The 17,154-nt window shown below is 41.7% G+C and overlaps 1 protein-coding gene across 1 annotated transcript in view; it reads left to right on the plus strand.

Annotated features, from left to right (window-relative positions):
- The first annotated feature begins 14,657 nt into the window (after positions 1-14,657).
- LOC140870832 (uncharacterized) overlaps positions 14,658-17,154 on the plus strand; it is a 3,926-nt gene continuing 1,429 nt past the window's right edge. Inside the window, exon 1 of the mRNA XM_073273243.1 lies at positions 14,658-14,714. Coding sequence (XP_073129344.1) covers positions 14,658-14,714 — 57 coding nt within the window. The remainder of the gene's footprint in view (positions 14,715-17,154) is intronic.

Raw genomic sequence — 17,154 nt, forward strand, 5'->3', positions numbered from 1 at the left:
TGATCTATATAACTTAAAATTAAAAGACGTTCCAATTAATTATGTTGATAAACCGGTAACAACAAATAAAAGGAAAATTGATAATCAAAACCCGGCAAACCTTTGGCATGCTAGGCTAGGTCATGTTTCCTCAAGGAGGATAAACAAGCTAGTGGGAGAGGGCATGTTTAATATGTCTGATATTAACTCTCTACCTACTTGTGAGTCCTGCCTGAAAGGAAAAATGACTAAATCTCCTTTCAAAGGAAAACCTGAGCGTAGTCAAAATCCATTGGATTTGATCCATACAGATGTTTGCGGACCATTTAGTATTGGTACAAAATTTGGCCACACCTACTTCATTACCTTTACTGATGATTATTCTAGGTATGGGTACTTATATTTGATGAAATATAAGTCTGAATCATTTGAAAAGTTCAAAGAATTCAAGGCTGAAGTAGAAAACAAACTAGGTCAGAGTATTAAAGCACTTCGATCAGATCGAGGTGGAGAATACTTAAATACCGAGTTCTTGGATTATCTAAAAGAGAATGAGATTCTCTCTCAGTTGAATCCTCCTATGACACCTCAGCTGAATGGTGTTTCGGAGCGTCGCTGTAGTGACCCGCACCGTGATCACCTACTAAACAGAAGCTTAAGCATGCATTTAAATTAATCAAATAAAATATCAGAAATAACAGTGGAAACTTAAACAATAATAAAAATATTGTTTACAACCATATCGAATAAAACCAGTGTATTAACCCAAATACAACTGAAACAAAAGCTTAGACAATAACCCTGCTGGTCCTTCATCGCCTAAGCTCTCCTGGAACTACCTGCATCATCCAGCCGCAAACCTGCCCCATGGAATAGGGTGTCCAAATACAACAAAGTACGGGACGTGAGCATTATAAGCTCAGTACAAGAGTATGAGTATACGGTGTTATGTGTGCATGTATGCAAGTGAACTGGGTACCAAGACTCTCAGGTCAAGAAGCAAGCTCATAGACTGGGCCCAGGGTATATAGCACGCTGCGCCGTCGCATCAGAAGGTGGCTCATATACCCAGTGGATAATGGTGACCTGATACTAGTACATGTGTCCAACCATAAAGGTGACCTGACACAAGACTTACGTATCCAACCATCCACAAACTCGTAGGGTGAGTGCCCTACTATAGGATACCTCTAAGGTAAAAGCTCAATATGCTCATATATGCAACATACAGTCATGACATGCTGTATATATAAAGGAATATAAAACATGCAATCACATAATCCATGCAAACACATAATACATGCATACTCAATCTGGATATCTCGAATAATACTTCCATACCTTACTAAGGCAGATCCTAGAAGCTCCCCCTCTAGGTCCAAGCCTACCATGCAGCACTACAGCATAAATAACCATGCGTTACCTAGCATGCCAAACATCACCTACTAGGCTCGAAAAGCCTTAATTAAACTATAGCCTACTCCCTATTTACTATAGGGAACCAAAGCCATACCTTCGTCCATCGTCAGCCCGCTGATGTCGCATGCCCCAGAGCCTGGGCATAGCCTAGCTACGACTCCTAGACGCCTCGCCAGAGCTCCGCTGCCTGGCTGTTACTGCGGACACTGTCCGCTATAAAATAAACTATTTCCTACTCCAACTCTTTAAGAAAGAGTCCCGAAGCCCTTAAATAGAGCGATTACCGGGAGAGGAGAGGGAAAATTGCACTTAAAAATGAGGGATTCGGACCCCTATTTATAGGCCACGATCGGAAGCTCCGATCGATGCATGTTTGCCACGTTTTGGACGGCCGAGATCGGAAGCTCCGATCGCAGGATCGGAAGCTCCGATCTCCTACATCTGGCCACATGTTTCAATCTCCTTGACACCTGTTTCTGGTTGAGATCGGAAGCTTCTTTCTCGGATCGGAAGCTCCATTCTCGGATCGGAAGCTCCTATCTCGGATCGAAAGCTCCGATCTGCCCAGTAGCTCCGAACTGTTTCTCATGCTTCCGAACTGGTTTTGGTCCTCCGGGACCCCCGGGACCTACCCCACCATTTTCGGACGTTTTGGATCTGATTTTCCACTTATTTTTACCAAATAAGGACTCCTTAAACATGTTTTGACACTTTTAAAATTATATGTAATTTTCTAACATGTTTAAAATCACTTAATCTTGTAAAATGGAACCGGGCTACTACATTCTCCCCCTACTTAAGATATTTCATCCTCGAACAATCTTAAGTATTGAATGCAGTAAAACACTGAATAAACATCTTTTATTCAAACTGATTCATTTTACAAGTTACAATCTGAAAATACAACAATTCAAAATAACTCTGGATAATCTGTACGCATACGACTCTCAAGTTCCCAAGTGGCCTTCTCAGTGCCTCGACGCTGCCACTGAATTAGAACAAGAGGAATGGTCTTGTTGCGTAACACCTTATCCTTATGACCTATGATACGCAAAGGTCCCTCCACGTATGTCAAATCCAAGTCCAACTGTACCTCAGACGGCTGTAAGATATGAGACTCATCCGCCACATACCGTCGTAACAGTGAAACATGGAACACGTCATGGATTTTTGACAAATACGGTGGTAACGCCAACCTGTAAGCCAGATCTCCAACACTTTCCAGAATTTCAAATGGACCAATGAACTTAGGAGATAGCTTACCTTTGTGACCGAATCTAAAAATCCTGCGAAATGGTGAGACTTTCAGGAATACTTTCTCACCCACCTCAAACTGTAAAGGTCTGCGCTTGACATTCGCATAACTAGCTTGTCGATCCTACGCAACCTTAATTCTCTTCTTGATCTGTCCAACAATATCAACAGCCTGCTGGACTAACTCTGGTCCCTCAAATTGTCGCTCCCCCACTTCCTCCCAGAATAGTGTAGTACGACATCGTCGCCCATACAACGCCTCAAACGGAGCCATCCCAATACTGCGATGGTAACTGTTGTTGTACGCGAACTCAATCAATGGAAACTGATCTTGCCATGCTGGACCAAAATCCATAGAACATGCTCACAACATGTCTTCAAGAGTACGAATCGTGCGTTCTGACTGCCCGTCAGTCTCTGGGTGATATGCTGTACTCAAACTAAGAGTAGTACCCATAGCGCGCTGAAGACTCCCCCAGAACCTGGAAGTAAACCTGGGATCTCGATCGCTGACGATGCTCACAGGCACTCCATGCAATCGAACAATATCCTGGATGTACAATCGTGCCATCCTATCAAAACTAAAGTCTCGGTTATAAGGAATGAAATGTGCTGACTTGGTGAGTCGGTCCACCACAACCCAGATAGCATCACAATTCCTCGAGCTTACCGGTAAATGGGTCACAAAGTCCATCGTGATCAACTTTCATTTCCACTCAGGAATAGGTAAACTGTGAAGCAACCCTCCAGGTCGTCGGTGCTCTGCCTTGACCTGCTGACACACCAAACATCTAGAAACATATAGATACACACTCCTTTTCATTCCTTTCCACCAGAACCTGGTACACAAATTCTTGTACATCTTGTTGCTCCCCGGATGAATACTCAATTTAGAACGATGAGCTTGGGATAAAATCTCCTCCCTCAGAGTATCATCCTTCGGAACAACAATACGGCCAGATAAACAAAGAAAACCATCTGACTGATAATGGAATCCAGACGAACTATCATCCCTGGCTAAACGAGCCAAACGCTGGGTCTTCGGATCAGCCATCTGAGCATCTCGAATCTGAGAATACAAAGCAGGCTCAGATAAGATCGCAAACATCTGGATACTCTGCATACCTTTCTTATGCTTGAAGGTATACCCTGAAGAACAACAATCTTCAATTGCACTTGCCACAGAACAAGTCTGTAATGCAGACAGTCGCACCTTGCAGCTCAAGGCATCAGCAGTGAGATTAGCAGCTCCTGGATGATACTTGATTTCACAGTCATAATCCTTAAGCAAATCCATCCAACGTCTCTGTCTCATGTTCAATTCTACCTGAGTAAACAAATAATTGAGACTTTTGTGGTCTGTGAAGATCTCAAATCTTTCTCCATAAAGATAATGACGCCAGATCTTCAATACAAATACAATAGCTGCTAACTCAAGATCATGCACTGGGTAGTTATTTTCGTGAACTTTTAACTGTCTAGAGGCGTATGCAATCACATGCCCATTCTGAGTCAGGACACATCCCAGTCCCTGAAGAGAAGCATCCGTGTACACTACATACCCTCCAGATCCAGACGGCAAAGCCAACACAGGCGCAGAAGTCAACCGTCTACGAAGTTCACAGAAATTTTCCTCACATTCTGAGGACCACTCAAAATTCACGCCCTTCCAAGTAAGTTATGTCAAAGGTCGAGCGAGCTGCGAGAAATTCGCGATAAAGCGACGATAATATCCTGCTAGACCCAGAAAACTACGGATCTCAGCTACCGTCGTCGGACGCGACCAGTTCATTACAGCCTCAATCTTGCTCGGATCCACAGAAACTCTATCTCTGGATATAATGTGGCCAAGAAACACCACCCGATCCAGCCAGAACTCACACTTACTCAATTTGGCGTACAACTGTCTATCCCTCAGAGTTTGCAATACCAGCCTCAAATGGTAAGCGTGTTCATTTACATCATGTGAATACACCAAGATATCATCAATAAATACAACGACAAACTTGTCCAGAAATTCTCTGAATACACGATTCATTAGATCCATAAATACAGCCGGTGCATTAGTCAACCCAAATGGCATTACTAGGAACTCATAATGCCCATACCTGGTCCTGAATGCTGTCTTGGCTATATCTTGATCTCGAACTCGCATCTGATGATATCCAGATCTCAAATCAATCTTCGAGTAGACCGAAGTACCCTGCAATTGATCAAACAGATCATCTATACGAGGCAAAGGATACTTATTCTTGACCGTTACCCTGTTCAACTGGCGATAATCAATGCACAAACGCATAGACCCATCCTTTTTCTTCACGAATAGAACAGGTGCTCCCCAAGGAGAAACACTTGGACAAATATAACCCTTGTCCAATAGATCCTGAAGCTGCTGCTTCAACTCATGCATCTCTGATGGAGCCAGACGATACGGTGCTCGAGAAATAGGCGAAGTCCCTGGCATCAGATCTATACCGAACTCAACTTCGCGTACTGGAGGAATTCCTGGAATTTCTTCTGGAAATACATCTGGGAATTCGTTCACAACAGGAATAGCTTCTATACCAATACTTCCAGCGAATGTATCAACTGCATAGATGAGGTAGCCTTCCGCGCCAGATTCCAAAGCTCGACAAGCTTTCAAAGCTGATACCAATGGCATCTGAGGTCGCGCTCCCTCACCGTAAAAGAACCAGCTATCATTGCCAACCGGATGAAATTTTACCAATATCTGGTAACAATCCACTGAAGCTCGGTATGTAGTTAACACATCAATTCCCAAAATGCAATCGAAATCCTCCATTGCTAATATCATGAGATTCACCATTAAGACATTCCCTTCGAACTCTAAAGGGCAACCCATCACTAGACGCTTAGCCGATGCAGACTGACCCATCGGGGTAGAAACAACAACCACTGTGTTTAGTGAAATGTATGACAACTTATATTTCTTAACAAAATGTGCAGATATGAAAGAATGAGATGCACCAGTGTCAATAAGTGCAAAAGCAGGTATATCAAATAACAAGAACGTAGCTGCTATAACTTTCTCATTCTCATCCACCGCCTGATCATGTCTCAAGGCGAATACTTGACTGGAAGCACGAGGTTTCAAATTAGAACCCCCTGTCGACTGTCCCTGTGGCCTCTGCTGCACTGAAGCCTGAGAACCAGAACCTGAGCCAGAACCAGCTCCCCCGTCCTGTGGACAATCCTTCTTCAGGTGGCCAATTTCTCCACATCGAAAGCATGCCCCTGAAACCTTCTGGCACCTGTTGGCAGAATGATTCCCGCCACAATGCTTGCAAGGACCTTGATTCTTTCTGCCGAAACGCATCACCTCCCCGGATCCTGAGGAAGAAGAAGTAGAACTAGACTTCTTGAATGACTGAGCACGGGGACCCAAGGAACTTGCGGGTCTAGATTAGTAGAAGGATCTGTTACGGCGGATGCTGTCCTCTGCCTGGTGACATCGGCTCACTAATCCCTCGTAAGTCATGTCATCTCCCACAGCAACTCGGTCATGAATCTCCGGATTAAGACCTTGCAGGAATAGTTTATACTTCGCCTCCGTGCTATCAGAAATCTGGGGGCAATAGGGCAGTAACTCAAAGAACTTCAACTGGTATTCCTCGATCGACATCGATCCTTGCCGCAAACCCAGCAACTCACTTGTCTTCGTCTGTCGGAGAGCAGGAGGAAAATACAGCTTATGAAAAGCCGTGCAGAACTCATCCCAGGTAGCAACTCCTCGGGCTGCAATAAAAGGCGTAGAAGTAGAATCCCACCACTTCCGAGCTCGTCCTTCGACCAGGAAATCAAGAGTCTCCATCCGCTGCTCCTCAGTGCATCGGAACTCCCGGAAACAAACTTCCATACGTCGTAGACAGTTTCCTACATCCTCCGGTAACTCTCCTACGACTAAAGGCTTCGGACCCATCTGCATAAACCTATGCATGCTGAAACGCCTGTGATCATCATGGGGATGGTGATGACGGCCCCGACGATGCTCTCGATCGTCCTGATCACCCCAGCGTCCACCTATGCTGCCGTGACTACTCTCGTCACCATGACCCGCCATCTACACGATGATTAAAAGTTAATCCCAATTTCAACAATCTAGATCCCAAGATTACTATTCATGCTCTGATACCATAAATGTAGTGACCCGCACCATGATCACCTACTAAACAGAAGTTTAAGCATGCATTTAACTTAATCAAATAAAATATCAGAAATAACAGTGGAAACTTAAACAATAATAAAAATATTGTTTACAACCATATCGAATAAAACCAGTGTATTAACCCAAATACAACTGAAACAAAAGCTTAGACAATAACCCTGCTGGTCCTTCATCGCCTAAGCTCTCCTGGAACTACCTGCATCATCCAGCCGCAGACCTGCCCCATGGAATAGGGTGTCCAAATACAACAAAGTACGGAACGTGAGCATGATAAGCTCAGTACGAGAGTATGAGTATACGGTGTTATGTGTGCATGTATGCAAGTGAACTGGGTACCAAGACTCTCAGGTCAAGAAGCAAGCTCATAGACCGGGCCCAGGGTATATAGCACGTTGCGCCGTCGCATCAGGAGGTGGCTCATATACCCAGTGGATAATGGTGACCTGATACTAGTACATGTGTCCAACCATAAAGGTGACCTGACACAAGACTTACGTATCCAACCATCCACAAACTCGTAGGGTGAGCGCCCTACTACAGGATACCTCTAAGGTAAAAGCTCAATATGCTCATATATGCAACATACAGTCATGACATGCTGTATATATAAGGCATATAAAACATGCAATCACATAATCCATGCAAACACATAATACATGCATACTCAATCTGGATATCTCGAATAATACTTCCATACCTTACTAAGGCAGATCCTAGAAGCTCCCCCTCTAGGTCCAAGCCTACCATGCAGGACTACAGCATAAATAACCATGCATTACCTAGCATGCCAAACATCACCTACTAGGCTCTAAAAGCCTTAATTAAACTATAGCCTACTCCCTATTTACTATAGGGAACCAAAGCCATACCTTCGTCCGTCGTCAGCCCGCTGATGTCGCATGCCCCAGAGCCTGGGCATAGCCTAGCTACGACTCCTAGATGCCTCGCCAGAGCTCCGCCACCTGGCTGTTACTGCGGACACTGTTCGCTATAAAATAAACTATTTCCTACTCCAACTCTTAAAGAAAGAGTCCCGAAGCCCATAAATAGAGCGATTACCGGGAGAGGAGAGGGAAAATTGCACTTAAAAATGAGGGATTCGGACCCCTATTTATAGGCCACGATCGGAAGCTCCGATCTCCTGATCGGAAGCTCCGATCGGTGCATGTTTGCCACGTTTTGGACGGCCGAGATCGGAAGCTCCGATCGCAGGATCGGAAGATCCGATCTCCTACATCTGGCCACATGTTTCAATCTCCTTGACACCTGTTTCTGGTTGAGATCGGAAGCTCCGTTCTCGGATCGGAAGCTCCTATCTCGGATCGGAAGCTCCGATCTTCCCGGTAGCTCCGAACTGTTTCTCATGCTTCCGAACTGGTTTTGGTCCTCCGGGACCTACCCCACCATTTTCGGACGTTCCGGATCTGATTTTCTACTTATTTTTACCAAATAAGGACTCCTTAAACATGTTTTGACACTTTTAAAATTATATGTTATTTTCTAACATGTTTAAAATCACTTAATCTTGTAAAATGGAACCGGGCTACTACAGTCGTAATCAAACCTTGTTGGACATGGTTCGATCTATGATGAGCTTCACTGAGCTCCCACCTTCGTTTTGGGGCTATGCTCTTGAAACGGCGGCATTGTTGTTGAACAACGTCCACACTAAAGCAGTGGACAAAACACCATACGAGTTATGGAATGGCAAAGCTCCTAAGTATTCGTACTTGAGGATTTGGGGATGTCCTACTTACGTGAAGCAGACAGTGTGAGATAAGTTGGATAGTCGATCCACCTTATGTTATTTTGTAGGGTATCCGAAGAATTCAATCGGATATTATTTCTATCATCCTACTGAAACAAAAGTGTTTGTTTCAAGGAATGCCACCTTCTTGGAGAAGGAGTTCTTATTGGATAAGAAAGGCAAGATGATGGAACTCGAAGAAATTCGAGAAGAACCCGAGATACAAAATAACAATCCTATACCTTAAGAATCATCACAAGACACGCCTATTACTAGAAGATCCGAGAGGACTTCTAGGCCTCCTATTAGATATGGTCTTCTTCTTGAAGGGGATCAAAGTGAACCCGACATTGGATGTGATCCAAGAAACTTCAAGGAAGCAATTTCTGATGCTGATTCGAACTTATGGCTTGAAGCTATGCAGTCAGAAATAGACTCGATGCATGCAAACCAAGTTTGGTCTTTAGTAGATCCTCCCGAAGGAATAGTTCCAATAGGGTGTAAATGGATTTATAAGAAAAAGCTTGGGCCTGATGGTAAGGTACTGACCTACAAGGCACGATTGGTTGCAAAAGGTTATACTCAAAGACAAGGAGTTGACTATGATGAAACCTTTTCACCAGTCGCAATGTTCAAGTCCATAAGAATCCTTATTGCCATAGCAGCTTGGTATGACTACGAGATATGGCAAATGGATGTGAAGACTGCATTTCTAAATGGAAACATTAAGGAAGAAATCTATATGATGCAGCCCGAGGGATTCACATCCATGGGAAGTGAGCATAAGGTATGTAAGCTTCAGAGATCGATCTATGGTCTCAAACAGGTATCAAGAAGTTGGAACCAGAAATTTGATGAAACAATAAAGGACTTTGGTTGCATCAAGAACCCGGAGGAATCGTGCGTGTACAAGAAAGTAGTTAAGGATGCTGTGACATTCTTAGTACTTTATGTTGATGACATCTTACTCATTGGGAATGATGTAGGGATGTTGCAGTCAACAAAGATATGGTTGTCAGGTAGATTCTCGATGAAGGATTTGGGTGAGGCCTCTTATATTCTAGGGATACAGATCTATAGAGATAGATCTAAGAGAATATAGGACTTACTCAAGCTACCTACATCAACACTATATTGAAAAGGTTTTCAATGGATGAGTCCAAGAGAAGACATCTACCTATGTGTCATGGAGTCTCTCTATCTAAGTCTATGTGTCCCAAGACTGACGAAGAGATAGAGAAAATGACACACATACCATATGCGTCAGCCATAGGGAGTATCATGTATGGGATGATATCTACCAGACCGGATGTGGCATTTGCTCTGAGTGTCACGAGCAGATATCAAGCCAATCCCGGTCAAATGCATTGGAAAGCCGTGAAGGATATTCTTAAGTACTTGAGAAGAACTAAGAATGTATTCATGGTTTATGGAGGAAGAGATCTGAAATTGGAAGGCTATACCGACTCTAGCTTCCAAAGTGACGTGGATGACTCGAAGTCAACCTCTGGATTTGTGTTCATGCTCAATGGCGGTGCTGTCTCTTGGAAGAGTTCCAAGCAGGACACCACAGCGGATTCCACCACTGAGGCAGAATACATTGCGGCATCAGCTGCTGCTAAAGAGGCCGTTTGGATGAGGAATTTCGTCCAAGAGTTGGGCGTTATTCCTGAAGCTGTTGGTCCAGTCCCGGTGTACTGTGACAACACGGGTGCCATTGCTCAGGCAAATGAACCAAGGTCTCATCAAATATCCAAACACGTACTGAGGAAATACCACATCATCCGGGAGATCGTGGAAAGAGGAGACATCACTGTCGAGAGAGTGGCCTCTGCAGACAATATCGCTGATCCACTTACTAAGCCCTTGCCAAGACCATTATTTGACAAACATCGCGAAGCAATGAGACTACATAGTATGACTAGTTGGCTTTAGGGCAAGTGGGAGATTGAAAGAGTTGATGCCCCGTTAGCCAACTTGTGGCTAAGGGCTTTGAGAGTCTCTTTTTGTAAACAATCTTTGTTTAATATAATATATGTTCTTTAAATGGCGTTCACTTTATCTTATTATTATATAATGATATACTATTGCTATTTTGATAAAGACCTTAAATATACTAAAGTAAGATGAGATAGTGAATATAGAGAGATCACTGTCATGAAACACATCTTATGTTCACTGTATATTCTAAACAGTTCCTAGTCAATTGAGTCATCCACAAATAAGGATAAGGATCGCTCGAGATTTAGACTAGCATTTGCGATGCCGAGTACCATGTTTCATTGGTATGAAACATAGAGATGTTCGAAGCATGCAAATGGATATTCATATGATGAATGATCGAACTACCCTATTCGGACTTTCCAAGTGGTTATCACTTATCGAGTGGATATAGTCCGCGGTTTTGGTGGTACACCATTAGTCCTTATTACTTGAAACATCATTGAGACTCTATATGCTAGTACTGTGCTTTGACTCATTTATCGACTCTATTAGGGTCATCAGGTGTCGGGATTGGGTATAGTTACGGTAGATATAGGAGTCGATACTTTGTTGTCAAGGATTCACCGCACACTTGCGAGTGTGGATATCCTATGAAATCTGAAGAGATATTAGTGTGACGAATCTCTGGCCAGAGTACATGATGTGTTTTAGGTTACTTGGTTTCCTAGTAGCACATGCAATGTCACTATTTGATCTTCAAGATGCATTGCATAGTTATCGAATCTCGAACGACTCTCGATGTACCAATGGTTGTTGATTCGATTGGGATATATGGATGAAGGGACCGTACTGTACGCTAACCAAAATCTACATGTTCTTGCAGGCACTATTAGTGATACCTAGGGAATCATGGGGCGATGTTGCTAGACGCTCTTACCATGATTCGATGGGCAAGTCAGAAATTGTTGTTCCGAGTCACAAGGAGTTGTGAGCCCACGGCTAGCTGTATCCCTGAACCATTGAGGGTCACACAAGTAATGGATTTCTAATCCCCGGCCCGTTGAGATAATTAAATTTAAAGAATTAAATTTAGTGGATAAAGAAGTAGGACTTCTTATTTAAAAGTAGAGGGAGTAAGATTTCCTAAAATGACATATTGATGGACATTTTTGGAAACCACTGAATTTGGATTCAGAAAATTTGTCTTGACTTTAAAAGATGCAGAAATGGTTTCTGTGCACATTGGTGAAATTGGTTTATCAATCTGAGTCACGATGAATTTTATATTAATTTCTGAACATGCGGGATTTGCTTGTCAGACTTGAACTTATGACTAATGGGCCCTAAGCTATTAGCAGCCCACATTATAAATAAGTTATTGCAGTACAGAAATTAAAAAAAAACAGGTCACAAAATTTCGAAACCTAGAGAGCCTCCTCTCTAGAATTCGGCCGCCCCCTTCCCTCACAATGTTCGAAATTCAGTCTGCAAATTTCTGAATTTGCAGTCTGATTTAACAGATCATATCTATTTTATCTCATCGTAGAAACTTCTGATAGACTTTCTAGTGAAGTCTATCAGAGGGATTAAACTTCTGTTCGTGGACCTGATTGAAGAATTGTTCGTTCATCAGTTCCTGGGATATACAACAAGAGCAGATTAATCTGTTGGTATCCATAATCTCGCTTCGAGATTTTAAGGTAAAATTTATATGATTTAAATTTTATGTTTTAATTTTAATCGTATGAATTTGATACTCATGATATGGAATCGTTCCATATAAAATTTTTAAAACTTCCGCTGCACCGGGTATCACTTTCTTTTCGATCCGGAGAACGACAATGTTCCAACAGTTGGGTTTTATTAATGGGCTTGGTTATAGCCCAATTTGAATTGTCATTTGTAATAAAAAGTGGGCCTGGTTTATGGCCCGTTCCCACCCTTAAAAATGTATCCCCTACTGGTCATCGAAATTTATTGTAAATTTATTAGACGTAGTGGGAGATAAAGATTTGAAGACAATGCTGGGTCCAGCAGACAATAAAGACCGAAGAAATGTAAATTGGAAGCTCAATGTAATAGGATTGCATTGCATACCTGCATATCACCTAGGAATGGACTTAGACTAGTGATTGGCAACCACGGGTCGATTAGTGATTGGGATCGATCATCCTTTAAATAATATATGATATTATTATTGTATGCATGTTTAGACTAAATTGTATGAATCCCGCAAGCATACAAATATTGCATGATGAGACAATTTTCAAAATTAAAAATCCCTCATTTTAAATATGATTTAAAATTGATATCAAGATAAACAAAAGAGAATTTAAATATTGTTTAAATATTCCTACCTTCCATCAACGATCAATGTATGAGATGCTACCCGCGGGCACGGTCTGGCTCATATTATTGGGGGGGGCCCGTTCGTCGGAAAGCTGTATATTGGATCGACACATGTTGTAAGTTGGGTGGAACTCCCATGGGATTGGCTCATATTATTGGGGATCCACATGGCGACCGTCCATCACAACTTAATATTGATGGCTCATCTTGACATGTCACATTAAACGGCGTCATATTATTGGGCCCTTATTGGACATGAGGTAAAAACATGGGGGTTGCTTTGGAAGCAATTGGGCTCTACCTTTTGAAAATTATGGTTGGCTGATATTATTCGGGACTATAGTTTGTCAATTGGACTCCATGTTCCCACTAAGGAAACCAGTTTCCCGTTTTCACTAGAGGGTAGTGAAATCGTTAAAATAGTGGGAGTGAAATTCATAAAATAAATTTCTCCATATTTTATGTCTTAGTAAATTAATTAAACAATCATCGATTATTGTTTATTTCATCTCAGTATATCATTATGATGAATCTTCGTAATCCACATGTTTCAATTCTTGAACAAAACAAACTTTCTGGCGCAAACTATACGGAATGGTTCCATAAGTTAAGATTGTCCTGAGTTCGGAAAAAATTTTCTAAGTGTTAGAAAAGGCTCCTCCGAAAAACAGCCCCGACTAATGTAACTTCGGAAAGGTTGGCCAAACTAGAGAAATTGTAGGACCATGATCTCAAGACCAAATGTTACATGCAAAGATGGACAAGTCTAAATAAGTTTGCCATCACTGCAAGAAACCCGGTTACTGAAAGCGCAACTGCAAAGAATGTATATCGAGTAGTTACGAACTACAAAGGATATATTTTATAAATGTTTCACTTAATATTATTTCTTGGGCATTGGATACCAGATGTAGATCTCACATTTGCAATGAGTTGCAGATGATGACAAGAAGTCGTAAGCTTAGGATGGGTGAGACCCAGTTAAGGCTCGGGAATGGTTCCAGAGTTGAATCCAAAAGTTATGGGAAACATTTGTTTAATTTTGCAAAAACAATTTTAAGCTATATTTTGATAGAGATGTTTTTATTTGTACCAAGATTTCATTAAAACATTATTTCTATTTCTATTCTTGATAGAGAAGATCTTTCTTGCAATTTTGCGAATGAGATTTGCAATATTTACAAGAATGAATGTTTGATTTGAAATAGAAAATTTAAAAACAATCTATATAACTTAAAATTAAAAGACGTTCCAGTTGATTATGTTGATAAACCGATAACAACAAATAATAGGAAAAACGATAGTCAAAACCAGGCAAACCTTTGGCATGCTAGGCTAGGTCATATTTCCTCAAGGAGGATGAACAAGCTAGTGGGAGAGGGCATGTTTGATATGTCTGATATTAATTCTCTACCTACTTGTGAGTCCTGCCTAAAAGGAAAAATGACTAAATCTCCTTTCAAAGGAAAGCCTGAGCGTAGTCAAAATCTGTTGGATTTGATCCATACAGATGTTTGCGGACCATTTAGTATCGGTACTAAATTTGGTCACACCTACTTCATTACCTTTACTGATGATTATTCTAGGTATGAGTATTTATATTTAATGAAATATAAGTCTGAATCATTTGAAAAGTTCAAAGAATTCAAGGCTGAAGTAGAAAACAAACAAGGTAGAAGTATTAAAGTACTTCGATCGGATCGAGGTGGAGAATACTTAAGTACCGATTTTTTGAGCTATCTAAAAGAGAATGGGATTCTCTCTCAGTGGACTCCTCCTATGACACCTCAGCTAAATGGTGTCTCAGAGCGTCTCAATCAAACTTTGTTGGACATGGTTCGATCTATGATGAGCTTCACTGAGCTCCCTCCTTTGTTTTGGGGCTATGCACTTGAAACGGCGGTGTTGTTGTTGAACAATGTTCACACCAAAGAAGTGAATAAAACTCCATACGAGTTATGGAATGGCAAAGCTCCCAAGTATTCGTACTTGAGGATTTGGGGATGTCCTGCTTACGTGAAGCAGACAGTGGGAGATAAGTTGGATAGTCGATCCACCTTATGTTATTTTGTAGGATATCCGAATAATTCAATCGGATATTATTTCTATCATCCTACTGAAACAAAAGTGTTTGTTTCGAGGAATGCCACCTTCATGGAGAAGGAGTTTTTATTAGATAAGAAAGGCAAGATGATGGAACTCGAAAAAATTCGAGAAGAACCTGAGATACAAAATAACGATCCCACACCTCAAGAACCTTCAGTGGACACGCCTACATCTAGGAGATCCGAGAGGACTTCTAGACCTCTTATTTGATATGGTCTTCTTCTTGAAGGGGATCAAAGTGAACCCGACATTGGATGTGATCCAAGAAACTTCAAGGAAGCAATTTCTGATGCGGATTCGAATTTATGGCTTGATGCTATGCAGTCGGAAATAGACTCGATGCATACAAACCAAGTTTGGTCTTTAGTAGATCCTCCCGATGGAATTGTTCCAATATGGTGTAAATGGATCTACAAGAGAAAACTTGGGCCTGATGGCAAGGTACTAACCTACAAGGCACGATTGGTAGCAAAAGGTTATACTCAAAGATAAGGAGTTGACTATGATGAAACCTTTTCACCAGTCGCAATGTTCAAGTCCATAAGAATCCTTATTGCCATAGCAGCATGGTATGACTATGAGATATGACAAATGGATGTGAAGACTGCATTTCTTAATGAAAATATTAAGGAAGAAATCTATATGATGCAGCCCGAGGGATTCACATCCATGGGAAGCGAGCATAAGGTATGCAAGCTTCAGAGATCAATTTATGGTCTCAAACAAGCATCAAGAAGTTGAAACCAGCAATTTGATGAAACAATAAAGGACTTTGGTTTCATCAAAAACCCGGAGGAACCGTGCGTGTATAAGAAATTAGTTAAGGATGCGGTGACGTTCTTAGTGCTTTATGTTGATGACATCCTACTCATTGGGAATGACGTAGGGATGTTGCAGTCAACAAAGATATGGTTATCAGGTAGATTCTCGATGAAGGATTTGGGTGAGGCCTCCTATATTCTAGGGATACAAATCTATAGAGATAGATCTAAGAGAATGATAGGACTCACTCAAGCAACCTACATCGACACCATATTGAAAAGGTTTTCTATGGATGAGTCAAAGAGAGGACATCTACCTATGTGTCATGGAGTTTCTCTATCCAAGTCTATGTGTCCCAAGACTGACGAATAGATAGAGAAAATGACACACATACCATATGCGTCAGCCATAGGTACTATTATGTATGGGATGATATCTACCAGACCGGATGTAGCCTTTGCTCTGAGTGTCACGAGCAGATATCAGGCCAACCCCGGTCAAATGCATTGGAAAGCCGTGAAGGATATTCTTAAGTACTTGAGAAGGACTAAGAATATATTCATGGTTTATGGAGGAAGAGAATTGAAATTGGAAGGCTATACCGACTCTAGCTTCCAAAGCGACGTGGATGACTCTAAGTCAACCTTTGGATTTGTATTTATGCTCAATGGCGGTGCTATCTCTTGGAAGAGTTCCAAGCAGGACACCACAGCGAATTCCACCACTGAGGCAAAATACATTGCAGCATCAGCTGCTGCTAAAGAGGCCGTTTGGATGAGGAATTTCGTCCAAGAGTTGGGCGTAATTCCTAAAGCTGTTGGTCCAGTTTCGGTGTACTGCGAAAACACTGGTGCCATTGCTCAGGCAAAGGAACCAAGGTCTCATCAAAGATCCAAACATGTACTGAGGAAATACCACATCATCCGGGAGATTGTGGAAATAGGAGACATCACTGTCGAGAGAGTGACATCTACAAACAATATCGCTGATCCACTTACTAAGCCCTTGCTAGGACCATTGTTTGACAAACATCGCGAAGCAATGGGATTACGTAGTATGACTAGTTGGCTTTAGGGCAAGTGGGAGATTGAAAGAGTGGGTGCCCGGTTAGCCAACTTGTGGCTAAGGGCTTTTATGACTCTATGTATAAACAATCTTTGTTTAATATAATTTACATTCATTAATGGTATTTTCTTTGTCTTTCTTCATATTGTTATATTGTGATATACTATTGTTGTTTTGATAAAGACCTTGAATATACTATAGTGTAAGTAAGATGAGATAGTGAATAAAGAGAGATCACTATTATAAAACACATCTTATAGTCACTGTATATTCTAAACAGTTCCTAGTCAATTGAGCCATCCGCTAATAAGGATAAGGATCGCTCGAGATTGAGACTAGCATT

Source organism: Henckelia pumila, chromosome 1, assembly GCF_033568475.1.
Source record: "Henckelia pumila isolate YLH828 chromosome 1, ASM3356847v2, whole genome shotgun sequence".
Taxonomy (NCBI): domain Eukaryota; kingdom Viridiplantae; phylum Streptophyta; class Magnoliopsida; order Lamiales; family Gesneriaceae; genus Henckelia; species Henckelia pumila.